General features: G+C 40.9%; 2 protein-coding genes and 1 long non-coding RNA gene across 13 annotated transcripts in view; 1 reads left to right on the forward strand and 2 right to left on the reverse strand.

Moving 5' to 3' along the window:
- Positions 1-3,049, reverse strand: part of erfl3 (Ets2 repressor factor like 3) — a 42,528-nt gene extending 39,479 nt beyond the window's left edge. Inside the window, exon 1 of the mRNA XM_043260680.1 lies at positions 2,498-3,049. Within this exon, the coding sequence (XP_043116615.1) occupies positions 2,498-2,519 (22 nt within the window). The 5' untranslated portion in view covers positions 2,520-3,049. The remainder of the gene's footprint in view (positions 1-2,497) is intronic.
- On the forward strand, positions 921-10,579 carry LOC122360244. Its single transcript, XR_006252794.1, has 3 exons — positions 921-2,048; positions 7,102-7,186; positions 9,679-10,579. It is a non-coding gene; the product is annotated as an uncharacterized LOC122360244 (long non-coding RNA).
- A 5,726-nt stretch (positions 10,580-16,305) lies between these two features.
- The window catches only part of pou2f2a (POU class 2 homeobox 2a), a 36,325-nt gene continuing 31,511 nt past the window's right edge, over positions 16,306-21,119 (reverse strand). For 9 of the 11 annotated variants that reach the window (XM_043261841.1, XM_043261837.1, XM_043261842.1 and 6 more), the window contains one exon: positions 16,306-21,099. In XM_043261841.1, the coding sequence (XP_043117776.1) occupies positions 20,798-21,099 (302 nt within the window). In that variant the 3' untranslated portion in view covers positions 16,306-20,797. The remainder of the gene's footprint in view (positions 21,100-21,119) is intronic. The other 2 variants (XM_043261848.1, XM_043261845.1) reach the window with 1 other exon arrangement.

A 21,119-nucleotide genomic window follows, 5' to 3' on the forward strand; every position in this document is an offset into this window, starting at 1 on the left:
CCGAAAAAGAAGTAAGGTGCGCATTATTGGCTAAAATCGTGTAAAGTGGCAGTCGGAGAGTAAGGAAACGATAAGAGCAGAGTCTCTTATCCAATGCGATTCATGTGGCGAGAGCTTTTTGATGAAGTCGATAGTGTCACTTTTACAAGGACTGACAGACACACACACACACGCGATTTTGATCAGGATGCACACCGTACCAGAGCTGTTGTCACCTCCTGTTCTCATAACAAACCACGGCGTTCAGAGAAAATGCTCTCTCACCGAAATGCGCTACGTTTTAATACCGCTGTGGGTGTTTGCAGGTAAGAACACAGACTGGAGAGATACTCAAATCTGATAAAGAGTGAAGCACTTGGAAACCACATCCTATACTCGGTACTGTATCTTCGACTCACTCTCCTGCTCGCTCACTCGCTTGCATACTCAGCAGCTGAGCTCACCTTGTAACTATCGAGGTCAGAATGTGGCCTGCACAGCCGTAGAATGATAAAACCGCAAGTAACTTGTAGTAGTTTTTGCCACCTGACTTAAAGCAACATTTCATCCCGTCTCTGCACCTCAGCACTGACGTTCAGCACAAGTCAACATGCGTTAAAAAAAAACACCATTGTCTGTGGACTGAAGATGAGATGTGTGTGATAGAGACTCTTTATCTCGCATGAAGGGAAAACCAATGCTGCTAATGCAAGTATGCATTTCTGAGCAGGTCAAGAGGTCAACCGTAAAACCTTCATCAAATTTCAGTTTTATACACCTTATTGGTTTTAAATACACTGAATGCAGCAAATCACTTGTCTGAACAAATCACAGCTAAAAGTGTTGATATCGGTATCACAGCATACATAATGAACTTATTTGGCGATGCATTTCTTTTAGATACTTTCACTGACAACTCACACGCATACAGAGTTCGGGATACAGTAATATTCTTTACTACTCCTACTACTAATAATAATATAAAAGGCAATAACTTTAGCCTACCGAGGCTTTCAAACTCACAATCAGAAAGGGCAAGAGGAGTTAGAGGTATTTTAGATGTAATAATTTGCATTCGGCCAAGATGTCACTGGTATATTTGAAATAAAAGAGATGATTGAAAAAAAAGCAGGTTGCTTGCAACTGAACACGCCGCATACTGCAAAAATGTTACATTTAGGCTAAAAACAACAAGCGCTACTTAAGGTAGGAAAAAGCGGGGGTTTTAAACGTGGAAGTGGCCATGAAGTGGCAAGACTTCACGCACAGCAGGACAAACTTCACTAAGCCCTGGTCTACAGCGCGAGACTAAACTACAACGCGCCGCGCGCACACGCTGCCATGACGTCGCGCGCTCGCGGGGTCGGTGAATATAATTATCAAAAGGCCGTAAAACGTGGAGCTGCGTGGGTGGCGGGGTGCAACCGGTGAGAAAGTCGTGATGCGAGAGCAACGACCGGGACCGGGGGAGAGAAAGCGGGAGAGTCTCAACATGGATTCCCAAACGTGCCACAATAGGCCTCCCGAACACGGCTACTGAAACTTCCTGTAGTTGGCGGGACGGTAGCAACTTCACGAGCGCGCACCGGACAAGTAGATACATGTTAGCAAACGAACACTCGCGGCAAGTATGCAAACAGCGAATAAAGTGAACTCAAACTACAAGAAAGCATGCATCGTGAAAGTTCTTTTACTTGACTGGATATTAGAGCACAGCCCTGCGTTATTGGGCTCCGCCGCTCTTCGCGAGCTTAAAGGTCTGCGTTTTAAAACCCTAGGAACTGCGGAAAATGTAAAGTGGTCCGTTTGTAAACAAAGTAAGATGATAATTAAACAGTCCGGTGGGAAAGAGGGGCTTCCATTTTGAATGTGCCATGCTACTGCTAGAGGCGCGGAGTGCGAGGAGGAACACTTTGGGGGGGAAAAGGGGCATTTAACGTTTTGCGGGGATTTCAGGGCATCGATTTAGTTTCCAAGAACGACAGGAGTGCGAGCTGCTGTTTTGAAGGTGTAGCCATTCAACAGGTTCAGCGCTGACAGGACTGGACGAAACCGAAATGAAGCGGTCGGTAGGTTTGAATGTAACCATTTAAAGCAAAACCGCAAACTAGGGAACTTGTTAACACGCGGACTGCTGGGCTGAGCTGGAGTACACGTCCACACCGACACACTGCAGGTCATTAAATGAATGGGCAACCGACCGCGTTATTTATTCGTTTTAAATGTTTGAAAACTGCCGTTGAAGTTCACGAGCTAAACGCATATGCAATTAACCAAGTAACGCAAAGCGAACCAAAACAACGGAATCTGTTGACGTGTCAGAGCCATGAATCGTGGGGAAACGGTCAACTTTTCTAAAAGTAAGAGTCAGTTGTCGTGAAACATCCATTTTGACATTCACGACTCGCTGAATAAAGCAGATGTGTTGTGAAATCCCGACTCGACACACGGACTCAACGAGCTCTCCTGTCAAAGAAGTTTGTGGCAGCACTTGATAATGAATGCCTGGGTAACTTACCCGCGTCCCCCGGGGTTTTCATGGTGAAAGTTATCTGCCCCTAACGCACAGCGAGCTGGGGTAAGTTGTCAGTTCGACGGCGGCGAGACTCGGCCTCTCCCGCACCCCCGTCTCCGAAAGGCCAAACTTTTGTCCAATGATCGGCGCTCTTGTTGCTCCCGCGGAACGATTTCTGGCCTCTTTCCGCGGTCCCTCCACAGCCCGGACCGACGGCGCCGAGTTTGGGAAGCGGCTCGGTACTTCCCCCTGGCGCGGCGGGACGGGACGGGGTGCAGCGGAGTTCCGAAACAGCGCTTTCCCGTCTGTCCCGGGAGCGATCGATACAATCCCCACACCGCAGGAAAGCAGCGCTCCGCGTCCCTCCGGTTACAAACTCGCGCTCTTGATCCCAGCTGATGGTTTTCGCAACATTTTATCCTCGTGTTAGTTTGTCATCTGTTCTCCCGAGGCTCGCCATTCGCAGTATATCAGTCAGTTTCCCATTCTCTCTTTCACACCGACTTTTTTTTCCTTCCTCCACTCTCCCTAGTCTGAAACTACTCGCTGTCTCCTCCCCCATCTCTCTCTCTCTCTCTCTCTCTCTCTCTCTCTCTCTCTCTCTCTCTCTCTCTCTCTCTCGGGTGTCGTGTTTCGCTCGCGCCCACACGCGAGCGGGGTGGGGGGAGGAGGAGGAGGGGATTGGGGCATCGTCGGCTGAGTCACGCCCCCTCACCACGAGCCGGGGCTGGCGTCACTGCAGCAAGAGGCGTCGTTATGGAGACCGCCATAGCCGCTGTCCGTGATGACATCACATCCGCGTCCTACGATAGCTTAAGATTCAGCGTCATCGCGCCCGTTAACGTCAGCAACAAGTGTTTTTCGAGCTAATTAGCCCCCTTTCTCTTTCATTTAACGATAATTATCTACCCCCATCAAGAGGTAGGCTAATAGCTAGTCCGTCGGGTTATGATTTCCGGAATTTACCCCGCAAGACCAGAGACTCAACCCTAAGGGCACTTTTGGTCAATCAAATATTTTCTATCAAAACAAAATGTGAAATATTCTGTGGCTCATTTATCATATATACACCGTACAGAGAGACAAATAAGACTAAAACGTTTTCCAATGTAACAATAGAGTTATACATGTATACATATATCTATAGTGATATATATATATATATATATATATATATATATATATATATATATATATATATATAGTAGTATACTACATTTGACCTGAAAGATTTTTTTTTAAATGGAATGTTGAGAATAAGTTAACACTTACATTTGTACTACATTAGTAGTACAACTACATTAGTAAACATAAACAATTATTAAAAATCATTTGATAAGCTCAATTAATGTTGATTCCAGCAATTAGTAATTTAGTAATTGCTCCTGTCTAAAAAAACACACACACACACACACAATTTGTTTTTATTATTTCAGAAACTAAAAACATGAGAAGTGTATTTAATACACATCAATCTACACTCCATAAGTAATGATGGCAATGCCACAACTCTGTTTTTGATTTGTACATTCATTAAAAAATAAATAAATAAACGTGCATAAGTGTTCAAACCATTAAGTATTTTTGGGTTTGATGCGACAAGCTTTGCAGTTATCTGTCCTGTTTCTTCCTGCCTCTTCACGTCTCCTCTGTCAGGTTGGATGGGCAGCACTCGTTCAGGTTTCTCCAGCAATATTTGACTGGGTTCAATCCCAGGCTGTGTCTGGGCCACTCAAGGGCATTCACGGAGTTGTCTATTAGCTGTGAGTTTAGGCTCGTTGTCTTGATGGAAGGTGAACCTTCTGCCCAGTCTGAGTTTCTGAAAGCCGTGGACTGGGTTTTCATTAAGGCTATCTCTATATTTTACTGAGCGTTCTTTTACTCTGAAGAGTCCCTCAGTCCTTGCCACTGAAAAACAGCACCCCAGCATGAGGCTGCTACCAGCACACTTTCTGGATGGTGCTCTTCAGGTCATGAGTAGAGCTGGTTTCCTTCCAACATGATGCTTATGATTGACCAGAGAATCTTGTTTGTCACATTCTGAGGGTCCTTTAGGTGCTTTTTTTGCAAATTCCGAGTGTGTTTGCATGTGTCTTGACCGAGGAGTGGATTGAGTCTTGCCACACCAGCATAAAGCCCAGATCGGTGGAGTGTTACATTGATGTTTGTCTTTTTGTTTCCACATATGATCATGGAGATCAACTAGAGTGACCATCACGTTCTTGGTCACTTTATCCAAAGCCCTTCTCCATTAATTGCTCAGTCCTGGTTGTACCAAACGTTTTCCATTATGGATAATATTTTTTTTCTGAACTCTTCCTCAGATGTGTGTCTTGATGTGTCTCTCTCTGAGTTTTTTTTTTTTAAATCTTCAATCTTGGTCTTTGCTCTAATATGAATTTTAGACCTTTCGTTAAGTTGTGTGCCTTTCCAAATCATACCATTCAACTGAATTTGCCACATGTTAGCTTCGCCCAAAGTGTTGTAGATTGATATTGCTAAGAAAAGTAATTTGAAGTTTAACAGAAGACTGCAGCATTACAAAATAAAAAATAAGGGGTTTGAATGCTTTGGCAAATTACTGTATACATACATTTATAAAAACATAGGCTACATAAATTCAGACTGAACATTTCACTGCCTCTTATGCGAATTATTAAAGAGGAGGTGAGCGCAATGACCACAATCCCACTGAATTCTGTTGGCCTGTCGGAGAGGATGAGAAGTGTGCAGCGTGAGAAAGCGTGTATGTTCGTTTCCTGTATGATTTGAATTTGATCCATCTGCTCAAGCATATACATCCTGTTTTAAAGCTGAGCACCTGAACCATAAAAGGACCCCCTTCCCTCCCTCCCTCACTGGAGAACAGTTTTTGAGTAAATGTCTCTCATGAGCAGCGTAGCATGTCTCCTGTTCTAGTTTAGTACATCCTACTGCTAGAAACCAGGGGACATCTTTAAAGCTGTACTAGCTCCTTAAGAAAATCTCTAATAACATAACTGAACCACCATCGATCGCTTTTTCAGTAATAACAATAATAAAGTTGCACACTATCATGATACTGCATTCATTCCACTAGGTGTCAGTATGAATCTAAGATGGCTGACATATCTATGGAAGCCTGTTTTCGCCACAAGAGAAAAAAGGTAATTGCGACTTTTTCCTCGCAATAATGGATTTCTTCTTAGACTTTCAGTTCTCAGAGCTGGGATTCTTAGAATTGCTAGTTATAAACTTAAAATTGCAAGAAAAAACGCAATATTGTGAGATATGAAAAAGTCTGAAGTGTGAGATATGAACTGGCAACTGCCAGAAAAAAGATCGAATTGTGAAATAAAAAAGTCAAAATTAAACTTTAATTTTGTTTCCTTGGTGGAAACAAAGAAGCAGAATTTTGAGAGAAAAAAAGGCAGATTTACAAAATGTAAACTGAGAATTGCGGGTAAAAAAAATATTATATCTCACAATTCTATTTCTTTGTTTGCACCACATATTAAAATAGAAAAAAGTTAACATTTTTTTTTTATCCCCACAATTCTGCAACCATGAGTTTATATTACAATTTTGCTTTGAATCTTTTAGAAACAATGCCTGTTTTTGTGATATTTTTTAAATTCTGTGCAGAAACGGGGTCCCACGTCTGTTAGCAAAAACACTTCTTGAAGCGTCAACATTTCATGTGCTTTAGAACGACATTTTTTGCATCCATCAAATATTCTCAAATTGATGCGACGGGAACATTAAGGCAAGACTGACAGGATGGTCTGCGCTTTTATGAGATTTAACCTGATCAATTGTCCTTTCCTTTGAGAGGAAGCTGTTGTCATTGTGCAGTGAGCTGTTCTGCCTGTTGGAGTGGTTCTCATGATTGTGCTTGTTGTTGTTATTTGTGCTAGTCAAGCTGTAGAGTGTCAGCAGTCATTTCTGGTCACAGGAAACAGACGTACCTCAGATAAGCATCTCAGCTCCATAATGCTGCTGCTGCAGTCTGTGTGAACGTGTGTGTGTGTGTGTGTGTGTGTGTGTGTGTGTGTGTGTGTGTGTGTGTGTTTTGGAAATATCCAGTGCTGTCACATCTGTCCGAGACACCCTCTGTTTTCTTTCCCCAGGAAAGAAAACAAGAGCAGTTATTGGGATGGGCAATTTCCTTTGACCGTAATGGACAATAAATACACTCTGCTATTGTATTTACACACAATTTTCCATTTCCTCTCTCTCACACTTGCTTATTCTGTTTTCTACTTCCTTCTCTCTTAGCCTGCTGCATCTCTGTTTCCCAGTGTGCTGAAATGTCTTCGGCTTCAAAGTCTTTCTCGCTAACTGCCAAATCACTATTTTGCACTCTCTGCAAAGCACGGCACATTCTGTCCCGATTCATCCTATCCATCCTTCACTATATTCTTTCCTTCACTTTTGTATTATTCATCCTCATCATTTTTAGCCCCATCAACCTTCTCTTCCTCCACGTCCTCCGCTCTCTGTCTTCCACTCCTGGACATGTCAAGTAAACTCAAGGTTATCAGTTTCTAAGAAACGTTCCTCACTGTTCTGGCTGTTCTGTATTGACACACAACTCGCCTTCTTCTCTGCACTTTGTTTATGTTCAGGTATAACCTACAGCTCTCGCAAATCTGCCGGTTTCCCACAAACACAGAAAACGCTGGAGTGACCGGAAAAACACTGTGGTCAAAGGTTTGGAAAGCTTTACTCTTATGTATATTTTCACTTCTGTATGGAAGCTGTTTCCTTTTTGACATTGACTGTGTAACACTTTACAATGAGGTCCATTAGTTAACATGAACTAATACCAATGAAAAATATTTAAGTGAAATACACTTCAGTTTTATCATTTAATACATACATCATTAAAATCAAAATTTGATTCCGTTAATATTAAAACATGTATTTTTAACTTTAACAAAGTGTAACGTTTGACAAACGGGACCTAACTGTAACGAACCAGTGATCAGTATAAGAAAAAATGTTAGATATAGGCAAAACGAAGCTATGCTCCACTGACCGCCAGCTATTTTTATGCAGTTTGCATTAAGTAGTAATGTAGTACAACACAGATTGTAAAACGTGAAATTCAGTAAACGCCTTATTGATTATGTATGTTTTGTACAGGCGAGCAGATGAAGCCAGAATATAAACGCAACATGAAGTTTTACGTTATAAGGAAAACACTGAACCGGATCGCGTTCATATTCCGGCCTCATCTGCTTTTCTAAACTACACATCAGAGATTACTGAATTTGATATTTTAATATTACAGTTTTAAATATATTAAGTGTTTCTACATGGTTTTGTCACACTATTACGATTGTAATATTGCAGTGAGTGATTAATGTAGATTGCAGATGGCCTAAACTTACATTGTGTTCACATACCTTTGTTTTATTGTTTTGAGAGGTGATGTAAATATTTGCGGCTGAGAAACAGATGGAAAATTGACACGCTTGTGCTGCAGTTCTATGAAGGTTTGGCCCTCCAGGTCTTCAACTGAAACCTATGGATTAAGAGTTATTTAAAACAAGGTCACACTGAAAGATATCAAGTCACAGTTAGCATTACTTCATATCTTGCCCTTTCCTTTCACTCTCTGGTGAAATTTACATTTACATTTACATTTAGCTATTTAGCAGATGCTTTTATCCAAAGCGACTCGCAAATGAGGATTTATGCCTTACAAATACTTTTTGTTTTGTAAATAAATGAACAGAGATGCTATGTACATACTCTTTAAGTACTTAAGCATAGGAAATTGGTTTTTAAAAAAAATAAATTACAGAGACATTCCTCTCATTTAATTATACCTGCCTTCATTGTTTGATATAATTCAGTGATTTTCCTCAGATACAATTATGCTCTATCCGCTTAATATCCATGTTCTTCTTTATGAGATGATCAACATTTAAAATCAGGGTGACAGACAGATGCTGAAGAGATGCATCCTTGCACAGTTTGGTTTCTCCTCCATTTTGCTGTTAATCAAAGTACACGGTCTCAATATTAACTGTTTCTCTGTGGCACTGATTTTCTGGAGAAGTTAAAGTCCTGCAGGACAAATATATATGCCAGCACGCGCTGCATTTTTTTCCACTCATGAGTGTTGTTGCACTGTCAAGTTAAAAGAGAGAGTACTCTGTTTAAGAGGGTCTCATTGTACCTTTTTATCTGTTGGCCTCCTAGTGGAGTGAAGCACACAAAAGTGATAAATCTGTTAGACAGAGCAAGAGAGTAAAGCAATTCCACAGAAACAAGGGAGGGAATGAGAAACCACGCCACCCTCGTGCTTCATGTTGCATGCTTTTAAATTTAGATTGGTAGTAATTGTTATTATTAATTAAATTTTTTTTTATTGCCATTACGTGAATAATATTGAATACGTGCTGTAATAATGTAATAACAATATTACAACGATAACATGTAATAACAACATTAATGAAATATTTCTTGTTATTTGTGTTTTGCATACTTTCTTAATTTTTGCAATCTGATTAGCATACAATCTAATCTAATACAGCAACTTTTTTATTTTATTATTGTTTTATTTTTGTATATTATTTTAAACAATAATAGTACCATTCTTGGGTGTGTTTCCTAAAAAATTAAAAATATGACCACAACTTCCATCCTTGCCAATAGAGTTCAGTGGAACTACCATCCGTAGATAATGATTTTAAGAAAATGCACCCCTGGACAAGGCTTGAAATTTGTACTGCTAGCGCTTCTTGTGTAACTGCATCCTTAAGATGAACTGATAAGATGATCCTTAAGATGGTTGGATTAAACCATCGGCTAAATGAACAAAGTGTAAATAAACGTAACGATTACAGCTAAAGAATTACAATTCGCAGATTTACAAGAAAAACAGTCCATCCACTTGTGTTTTTTCTATCTGCGCGTGTTGTCCCTGCGAGAGTGAAAGGACGAGAGAGCACATCAATGGGCTCTTTGTCATCAAAGAACATGTTTATTTTCAAGTTTGGCGCTCCAACTGTCAGGAATCCCATCATCTCCCTTTAGCGCCCCTCCTCTCTCGTCCCTGTATTCTTCCCTCGGTCTTTAGGGTCATGTTCCATAGCTTAAAGTGCTTTTTGTCTGTTCACCGCTATAACAGAGAACTGACAATCCCTCTCTCCCGCTCGCCCTCTCTCCCCGTCTCCCTCTCTTTCTCTCAGCTGGTTTTCGCACAAGAGTAATAGGATTACCACACACTGCTCTGCCAAGGACAGAGACTGGAGGGGGAGACAGGAGGAGAGGTTAAAGAGGGGAGGAAGAGAGAGAGAGAGAGAGAGGGAAACGAAGAGTACAAGTTGAAGAACAGAATACCCTGTCGTTGCGCACCCAACCTGAAGCCCCTCGGAGTAACAGGACTGTGATATTTGAGGAGCGACAGAGAGGCATGTCTCGCTCTATGTCACTTGCTATATTAAGCACACAGTGTGTGTTCATGGTGTCTCCAGTATCTTGCTTAGGATCAAACTCTTCCTATTGGCACAGTGCTCTGTTTCCACTACTGAAGCTGCCATACCTTCATTCCAGCGCAATGGATCTGTATCCGGTACAGCTGTCATTTTAGAGGCGTGGAGCTAATCAGAGGTCCGATTTAGCAGCATGACGGGCCTAAAGTGGGGTCACCACAGCGCTGCCGCTCACTGCTGCTGATAGCACACCAGCTGCTGAACTTCATGTAATTCAAGCGCCGTCTCAAATCACTACATGACATTTCACCGACAGATGCACAAAAAAGACTTCTGTTTTACGGATACTCCAGATTCCTATCAAACCTTTGGAACTTATGTTGTAATCGGCTATACAGGATTTTACGCATTAAATGTCCCTGCACAGTCAGGTCAGTTGAGGCGGCAAACAGAATTTGCGTGTAGGAAGTAGTATTGAAATTAACTGTAATTCAAAGAAACGTACTGCCATTAACTGCCATTTTACACTTCAAGTCACATTCAAGTAAAAAATGCACGAATGACTCAATGCATGTCAAATTATCTGTAAGAAGAGACGAAGCAATAGTGACCACGTAATAAATACTCACAATTGTCGGATCCAATATAATCGGCACAGTATCGGCTTTTAATCTTGTGTAAATCTCATTTTAAATTGTGCCTTGTTTGTAAACCGGTCCACGGTAAAATGAAGTAAACAGTGGATCAAGTTCTTACCGATGGAGTCTGGATCTTTATTATCAAAAATAAAGTTGATTTCTTTTTCCTAATGCTGGGATCAGAAGGAAGGCAACACAAACACAGTGTTTCCACAGTTTAAGTCTGCACAGAATCTTGATGTCTTCAGGGCATCTTTATTGTTTGGTTTCGTCTCTCTCGTAAACACTACACGCAGGTGTTCATTATATTCTGTAGAGGAGGTGCATAGCCACCCTGTTATATTATATGACTCGTTTCCACTGGGCCGTATGGGTCAGTACGGTATGGTACGGTAAGATTTGGTACAGAACACCCTAATCCAGCTTGCGTTTGCGCTGCCACCGTTACCCTTACTTGTGGTGTATGAGAGAACATTAGTGATCTACGTTGTACGATAAGCACAACTATGCCTTTTTTGTTTTAATGAACAGTAATAGCCATTATAAAAGTAAAAAAGGCTTAAGAGGAAATAAGGACCAAATCAAACAAAGTCTGCTCTGTACTACGGTCAAGTTAAAAATAAATAAAGTTAAATATAACTTACAGGAACACATAAAAGATGCACGAGACCACAAATGCCTATTAAATACACTGTTACCCAAAACAAATTGTATCTCATGTTTAATCACTACAGAGATTAAAGCCCGCTCAAATTCAGAGGGACTAGCCGAGCTTGAGCATTTACTCATGAAGAAGAGCAGAACACAAGATTAATATAAACACAGGCCACTGTAAAAACCCTTGTGATTCAAATCAGCCTTTTCCAATTTTATGAATGATTATTTTAGGTTGAAGTGTGTGTGTGTGTGTGTGTAAGAAACAAGCAGAGTACGGCTGTTTCTAAAGCATGCGTCTGCTGTTAAAATCTAGGCTCAGAATCAATTCCAGAGGTCTGGAAATTGATTGTGTACTACCTTGGCATTGAATAAAGAAAAAGCTAGTTAACACTAGTTACCCTAGTTACCACAATGTTCCTAATACAATGGCTGAGAGACATGCAACATTTTTAATGCACAATTACAACACAATTAATATTTTAACATTTTTCCCTCCTTTAAAACCATAGAAAAATGATTGTGGAGGAAACGGGAGCGCTAAAAAGACATTCGTTATAGTTTCCATTCACCACTAAAGAAGTTTACCCAACGATGACTTCCTCTTCTAAAAACACCAAAAATGCAAGAAGGATCCACTGAAAAATTACCAAAATCATTTTCCTGTCATAAACAGCTGTCGATGACAAATGATGTAGTTGCAACATCTAGCAGCAGGGGGCTAAATGTGCAATACCAAGCCCACAAATTTAGACCCTAAGTCAAAAAAGTCTGCTTTGCACAGTGGTTAAATAGCAGTATCTGTGTACTGAATGTACAGAAACTTAAATATTCTTATCGCACATAAAACAATAACTGCATGTTGGTATATGGAACAACATTACTTTTTTTTATAATTTTTTTATAAAAATGCCATTTTTGTGCAATCTGTATACTGAGCTATGCTTTTCAGAGAGTTCGTTGCTAAAAACACTTTCTCACAATTTAAAATCTATTCAGCATTCACCACCTCAAGGTACATCTAAGGACAAAAATGCCTATAAAGCTGTTTGACTTTGCTATGGTTTGTAAAGATGAAGAGACCTTAGGCATTTCTGCTGTAACATGCTATGACAGATGTACGTTATTCTCTGTGTGTGTGGGCTAATCGCAAAGATAGGAAATCTGTGTAGGTACCAAATTCACACTGTGGGCACTAGATGTTCCTAATGACTCACCAAGTCTATGTGTAATGTGGGACACCCCCATATTTTCTCAGTTTTGTATATTTGTGTGTTTCATGCTCGTAGGATCTGTATTAACTGACAAGATGTGGTGGTGTGTTCCAGATAGATGGCGGTAACCCAATGCTCCTCGTTTCAAACTCTGGAAGGGAAGATCCATAAAGTATCAGCAACAAGTTCTGCAAGTTTTAGGCTTTGCAGGTTAGCATCATCCATTAAACCTCAAGATCGAGGGTTTGAGTCTATGTTCTCAGCATTACCACGACAGTTTTTTTTTAGACGTACCGATTGATTGATCACATGACATTTGCATTGCAGATAATTGATTCAAAAATTGATTTCTGTGGTCTCTGTCATGGTGCCCAAGGGTTAGCTGTTTGTCAGTCATAAAAACATCCATGCATTTTCCAAACAACTTGTCCTTTGTAAGGTCAAGGGACTGAAAAACCATACATATAAAACTGTATAACTGGTCAATTGCACAGAGTATAGGCTAAGCTAGCAAGCTAATCAACTAGCTGTATGCTGACCTAATACACTGTTAGATTGCAAAAATGTAAAAATGATGCAACTTTAGAAAGCCCAAATAACAAGAAATATTTCATTACTTTCGCTTTGGTTATATGTCATCATATTTAACAACTTATTCAGTAGTTCTTTAGCTAGCATTAGCATTGCTGTCCCTACGTAGGCCTACTTTAAAGGAATAGTTCACGCAAAAATGAAAAGCATATTTTAAAAAAATATCCTGGCTCCTTCAAGCTTGATAATGCGGGTGGATAGTGGACATTATTGTGAAGCTTTGTAAATCGGTTATATCACATATAACGTAACATAATATAATATATATAACAAAACAAAAAACAGCACATGCTGGTTAGGTATGTTTTGAATCATGGCTGCTTCTCATAAACTTAAAATAACTCAAACCAGGAGCTATGCTTCAAAACATACCTAACCAGCATATGTTTTTAACAGTCATATTTACAGTCAGTCTGTCTTCCTTTTGTGCTGGTAAAAGGTGATAATTCATGTCTGTATGATAAGTGCCTACAGCGTTCTCTGATTTTCATTCTTCACGCTATTGTATCTACAGAGGCGACAGCCAGTGAGCGATTTTCTTCATGTTTAGTGAAGCACTAAAGAACATGCCATTTAAACAAGTGAAAGGGGGGCAGCCCACAACACATACAATTTAAAGACTTCTTTGTAGAAAACAAAAGTACAGTCTTTTTCGTGTACAAGATTCAAATGACTCTCCACATGAACATATTTCTTAACATGTAAACATTTTTAAATTAGCACCAAACTAAATGCTGCTTTAAAATGATGAATACAAGATGAAAACAAATGGAATTATATATATATATATATATATATATATATATATATATATGTGTGTGTGTGTGTGTGTGTGTGTGTGTGTGTGTGTCTTTTTTATAATTATATCCTTTTTAATGGCAGTGAATGTTTGAGATTTGAAGCCCAAAAAAAGTGCATCCATCCATCATAAAAAGTGGTCCAGGCAGCTCCAGGAGGTTATTAAAGACAGCTTGAAGTAAACTGATGTCTTTTGTGTAAGAAAAAGTAACTTTACTTTTAACTTTATTTTTAATTAAGATCCAGACAGCATCAGCAAGAACTTCTTTTTTGTTAACTTTGTTTTACCATGGATTGGCTTACAAATGAGACACAATTCAGTGCATGATTTTCAAAAAGATCAGGACTAACAGTTCTGCGCCGACTATATTGGATCTGACAGTGATGTCGTAACACCAGTGTGAGTAACTGTTGGCCACTATTGCAACAAAATTGTTACCTAGTAAATATAATATTAAGCAGTAGATGCCTTATGGTAATACAGTGTCCTTAAACATGTAATAAGTCATTTGAGAGGCTTTGAATCCCTGTGAAGTTTCTAAATCATAAGCACACATTCCTCGCAAGAGGTCACAGGTGTGACTAATAGAGCTGATCACTGACCATTTGTGTGTTTAGTCCGAATGACAATAGCTGCTTAAGAGCGGTGTCATGTGTTGAGTAGTTTTTGACACTGTGTTTGCTCTGCAGGTGCGGCAGCTCAGGGAAGGGTGTGAAAACACTCAGGTAGAGGAAGGGAATTCGATTGTTTGTGTGAGAATGTCCTCTGAAACACTAAACGTCAGATGATTTCCTCAAGCCCGCACTGACAGTCCGCATTTGTTTCGCTCGTATTCATTGTTGCAGGATTCGGTGACAAAGAGAGAGTGTTATGGTTGATAATCTAACATAAACAAAAGAGCATATGCTCCAGCCCCGTGTTTGTGGAATTTACTGTGCTCCTGTTACACACCTGAAATGCCACCATCATCTGTTCCATCTCGGAGCGCTGTTACACACTCACGCAAACACACACCTGCGCCGCTGAAGCGACAGATTGACCACCTGTCTCTGTGAGTGGGCGGGTGCAGTCTGACTGAGGCAGCTTGTGAGTGGGAGCGGAGATGACTGACGCATCCTGTGACCAATCTGTAAACACCTCACAGCTTCTGCACGCTGAAACCACATTCGCTTTGCGCTGGACTTGGGTGGTAAATGATACCTGGACAAGCTTAACTGCCAAATACAGCCAAACCTGAGCACGGCGGGGTCATGTTTACTGATCAAAAATGAATCAAACTTTCATTAAAAAATCAGCCCCCCTGGAGATAATTAAGGGGATTTTTGCTTCCAAAGCCTGACGGCACTCTTTCTCATGCATTTAAGTGCCCCAAAGTAAACAATTACTATTAGTAAAGAAACACGCATGCATAAATATTTGAAGACACATGCGCCTTGCGCTGGCCTTAACGTAATATAAGTGGGAAAGGACCATCAAACTAAATTCTGCTTTGTCAGTAATGTCAGTGTCATTGTGAACACGAGGCCTTTTTTGCTTTTAGCCTTCCCACAACTTTGTAGCCGCATGACATGCAACCCACTCAGCTCAGGACAAATGTAAAGTTTCTGTGACGCTGATGTTGTATACCTCCTAGCATTCAGTGAAGCACAGTTTCCACAGGTAAACTCATCCGCTTGTAGACAAAACAAGTGCAAGATCACTCGGTTAAAGCAATGGGTAGAGTTGTTATAGGTCTGCAGCAAGCGTTTCATTAAAGTAATAGTTCAGCCGAAAATGAAAATTACCCCATAATTTACTCAACCCCAAGCCATCCTAGGTGTATGTAAGTATATGACTTTCTTTTTTTTTTTGGATGAACAGAGTGGACTGTGGCTGTTGTTTCGAAGCTCCAAAAAGCACATATATCCGTCACTAAACTAACCTATGTGCCTCGTGGCTTTTAAAGTCATGGATTTAAATAAAAAAATATACATATTTTTACAAAAACCCATCAGTGTGCTTCAGAAGACGTGTTACTCTCATAGGATACTTGTACGTTACTAAGTTACTTTTTACTAACGATTAATGTGAAAAGGACGCATCGGCTCAAGTTAAACTTTGGTTAAGGTGTTTTTTTAAGTAGCAGATGTGAAGACATAATCTTAAAAAGGTGAGAATTTTAATCGTCTAAATTGGAAAGGAGCAGAACATGAGTAAAGGACGAGCTGTCTGGCAAAGACCAGATGTCCTATGAGTCAGATGAGCAAATGAGAGCTGTGAAAAAAGTGGAAAAAGAGGGAGAAAAGAGAGAAACAGATAGATCTGGAGAGAGTGAAGGAAGCAAGGGGAAGAGAAGGTGACTAAGTTGAGGCACCATGTGGAGGAAGAAGCTCTTGCGGATGATTCATCGGCGTGAAGGAGAACAGCACGTGGCTGCTGCTGCCCCCCAGCGGCCAAACGCGGACCGGCGATCACCATACAAGTAAAAGACAACATTTTCATGCGCTGGTCTTTTTCTCTACCGTTTTTATTGAGATGAGTGAAACACTTTCAGTTACAAAAATGACTTTAAATGAACAACACTGTACAATGAACAAGCGAGTTACTTGTCAACTATTTTTTGGTTTCAGAGATAATTACACCAAAAGGCTAACCTGTCACCATAGGGAGAAAAAGAGACACAGAGGACAGGAGAGAAGAAAAAGGAACTGCTCAACTCAAGCGAGGAAAAAAGGAACGACGGAAAGGGTAAAAACATGACGATGTACACCAACAAGCGAAACAGACGCACGCATTCACGCACGTGTGCCAAAATAGCCGCATTATCCGTCTGCATTTCGAGTGTAAAACGCGTCCACTCTCACATGAACATATGCACGCACAGACAATGACGCACCCACGCGCTCTCGTTTACGCACTGAGTGAGCAGCGAACATGAAATCAGGGAAAAGATTCAGGGGACAGATTAACACCACTAACCCCCCAGGAACGGAAACGAAAACTCATCACAGACATACCAAGTCTTTTCTTTAAGATCATCATCATCATCATCATCATCATCGTCATCATCACAACGAAGATTTGTTTTCCCCCCAAATAATGGATAATTAAAAATATACATTTCATCGTTATCTTCATCGTAAGTTACTTTGGATAGTTGAGGTTATACCTTCAGAAACTGGGTTGCTAGGTGACCAGGAAAAGAGACGAAAGAAAAGGGCTGAGGATGTGTTCGTGTAGCTCTTTGGTTTAACTAGACGTGTTTTAAGTTCTTCTAAAAATCTTTTTAAACACCTTTGGACTGAAGCTGTTTTTTTTTCTTTTTGAATGTATAATATAGAGAGAGAAAGAGCAGATGAAAGTTGAGAGTAAAATGAGAACGAAAAGACTCATTCTTGCAGGTTTTTTTTTGGCGGGGATTTTCACCCCTATCCGATTGTTACTAATTAATAAATTGAAAAACACTGCGAATCAAACTCGAGGATTGTGTGCAGGATTTTAGGGAGCGTGTGTGTGGTGCTCGGTCTCAGAATCACGTGTTGCTTTGGTATCATTCTCTGGAGATTCACGCCACTGAGAGACTCGCACTTTGAACACGCTCCCTTGCGCTGCGGCTATTACTTGCATATCAGCATCGTTAAGTTTTTAAGACGTCCGGAACTGCGCCTGACTGTACCGGCAAGAAGGAAAGCTAGAGGAAAGATAACGCAAGACTGAAAGGCTTCCCCTTATGTTCATCTTCAACATCTCCTGCGTTTTATAAAATTTGTCACCTAGCAACAACAGTCGCCGCCTGCTCTTCAGTCACCTTTCTGACTTATATACATACACTTGCACAATAAGCATGTACATATACGAAAAGGGTGTGTGTATGTGTCCTGCTCTGTGTTTGGTGACTGGAAAAGTGGTCCCAGGGTCCGAGGGAGTTAACGTGCCAGAGCATCAGTGAAGTTCTTTGAGTGTTTTCATCTTCATAATGTCCCCTGGCCTATCAAAGCACTTCTCCTCGACCCCTTCTTCTCTGTTTTAAAGCATTCATCTATTTGGTTTGTCTTTAAGAGAGTGAGGTATATGAGGAACTATCTCTCTTCTACGCCCCTAACCAGGAGACAGAACAACAGACACGCTACAAAATAAATACAAAACTAATCAGGAATAGAAACAGGACAAAGAGGAGGAGGAGTGAGGCAGAGAGCAAAAAGAGAGGAAGATGGAGCACTGATACATTTCCTCTGTCGTACAATACATACATTCTGCTGTATTTCCTATCCAGGAACCCCAAATCCCTCCATCTTTCCTCTCCTAAAGTTTTTGGTTTTGTAGCTGTTTAAAGCTTTCAGGTCAAGGCTCACAGCAGCACTGCGCTCGACGCCATCACAAGTGGTAGTCTTCATGACAGTAACCATAGCAACACTATCCCTAACATCAGCAGTGGCGAGACAGGTACGTACAATGCACGTTCCTATAGGACCTTATCCCTTCTAAGCCATGGCAGTGTGTGCTTTTACTCTGGAAGGTTACTTGCTACCGCAACATTTGGGCAGAAGAAACACAGTGCTGCTTTTTCCCCTGATAGGTTTCCCCCCCCCAACAGGCTCTGCCAGTAAGGAACAGCTAAGAGGTTGAGAAGACAAGTGTCCGGCCCCTACGCTGTCGATTAGCGGCCGGCCCTTTAGGACCGACGGTTGCATTTGTAGATGGATTTGGTTCGAAAGGTCGCCTTGGCAAAGGAAGTTTACATTTGAATACAATCTGGTGCCTCAAACACACCCACTACAAAACAGCATCTGGAATATATTAAATAAATAATAATATTATTATTAATAATAATAATAATAATAAAAATGTTCTGTTAAGAAATTCACAAACGAGCAAGAGGAAAATAAATAAATCATAAAAATCATTTTTTTTTAAAATGGGGGAGGAAGAAAACACAAAAACCCAAAAGAGAGATAGTGTGAATTTTTGGTCTAAGTAAATATCAACATTTTTTTATCTTTTCACAATGTTTTTCTTCCATACATTAGCAATTAGTAAGCATTATAACATAGATCATTTACTACAAAATCTATAGAAGCACTAACTGACCCATTCGGACTATACGGTAACGTAGAGAACTGAGTTCATGTATCCATCCCTCGTTGAACCTGCAGCGCTCACTGACTACAGATTTCAGCACGATATAAATACAACGGTAAGGTGGATGAGAGCATGTAAATTGTTGCGTATGTAATATTTGGTTCTCTTTAAAGCTTGTTTATACTCGACTTTGGTTCTTTGGATGTACTTGAGCGTTGTTTATCCTGGTTTCTTTATCTGTTGAACTGAATTTTCACAGTATTGTTTCAACCACCTGATTAGATTCTCTAACACAACTAGATAGGAACAAGTAAGGAACGTAAAATGAGATTTTCGCAAATACGTGAATAGCTTTTCCCCAAACGAAAGCACATAAATCTACACACAAAGCCAAGAAAAGTCCCACAAAACAGACAGACGGAACGAAAGACCAAAAGTAACAACCCTCCCAACCCCCAAATGAACCCGAAACATCTTCTTCAGATGAGTCCAGTGAGGTCATCAAAGATACCGCCACCCAGGACCAGGAAGTTTGAATGACAGGAGGATGAGGCGGATCCCTTGCTACATGGTTCTCGGTGACCTCGGTCCAGAGATGCATGAAGGGATACTCTTTTTCTGTACAGCGACTCACTTTGCTCCTCCATCCGTTTTTTGGCTTGGTTCATTTTTGGTTTTTCCTTTATGGGAAGTTTGGCTGGCTGTGAAGTTTTGCTTCATTTTTGGCTTGTAGAAGAAGCAGAGAGGATGGGAGCCCCTTCACCATGACAGTTCGCCATGTTGCCATGCTGTCTTACCCAGAGCGACCTCGTCAGGGTTTGGGCCCCCAATCTCTTTCTGCATCAAGTGAATTATGAACTGATCATGTATGAATGGTTCGCTTTGGTATTCAAAAGGGAGAAAGTGAGTGAGGGAGGCATGGAATGGAATGAGGAAGGATACAAACACTTAAATATTAAGAGAGAAATGAGTATTTACACTTAACTAGAGGTGTGAAAGCTAGAGAGGAGCTTGGTCTCACTTCTGTTACACTATACGACATTCATGTCATTGGACAAACAAGTGCATCAAGCTATGCAGTGCTAATATGATGAGCATCAAAGACCAAACACCCGATCCTCTCTATGTGCTCGATAAGACGTGGAATGATGATGAAGATGATGATCGTATATATGTACTGAAGCGTTCAATAAAGACAGATGAAAAAACTGCTACTTCTGATTAAAAAAAAAACACAAATGGAGAAGAACCAGAGAAACACAACAGCATTTGGAGTCCGGCTCACTCATATTTAAAAACAAATCGAAGCAAGAAAGAAGTGATGATGAGATGATGTGCTCAGTGATGGCTGGATTGTTGTCACTGGGTCTGGTCCTGGACGGTTGGCTATTTACAGGTCCTTTGGATAAAGCTTTTCCATCCGTATTTTTGGTGTTTGTTTTTGGTATTTGAGATTTTGGTATGCTTATTTTTTTTTTTTTGTCATAGTGAGTCTCTCAGAGTTCCATATACTTTTTGGTATTCAGTACTCCACACGTTTGCTTCAAAGAGTTCTTTAACACACAGTAAAAGTTTGTTCTCTTTGCTGTTTTTGGTGCTCAAGGATCTATTTTTGTCCTCTTCTTACTGCACTACATAGTTTATTGTTCTCCATTTATTTCTGTATTTGGCTGCGTCCAGCTAAGCCGCGTGGTGTTTTTTTGGTTTCGTTTTCCCTTTCTCCTTCCTCCTTCCACTCCATCTCTCCATCTCTCCCCTCTTCTACTCTGTATATTTTTGGCATCAGTAGAGTGAGAGAGCGGAAGAGAGAGAGTGTGAACGAGAGGAAATGAAAGAGAGTGAGGGGATCAAGAGATGCTTTGGTTGACAGGTAAGGTTTCATCTCCTCCTTCTCCTCCTCCCGTGATTGGCCTTGGGCAACGTCACTCGATTTTAGCCCCTCCAATTGAGTGTGGGCTGTGTAGCAATTCGCCGGAAGAGCAGGAAGAGACAGGGCTCGAGCAAGGGGAGGGACTCATGCCGCCTGTGACAGGAAATGAGGTTTTGGCAAGAGCTGAACTGCCCAATCCCATGCCGGTGCCTGTTGCCAAGGGCAACAAAGAGGAGTGGTTGAGAAAGAGGGAAGAGGGGAGACCTGCTCCTTGGCCTCCCGAACCACCAATTAACACCTTGCTGCTGCCCTCAAGACTGGAAATGGGCAGCTGGCCACCACTGGCTGCTAGAGCTGTGAAAGAAGCACAGTAT

The sequence above is a fragment of the Puntigrus tetrazona genome, chromosome 16 (genome assembly GCF_018831695.1).
Source record: "Puntigrus tetrazona isolate hp1 chromosome 16, ASM1883169v1, whole genome shotgun sequence".
In the NCBI taxonomy this organism is placed as follows: Eukaryota; Metazoa; Chordata; class Actinopteri; order Cypriniformes; family Cyprinidae; genus Puntigrus; species Puntigrus tetrazona.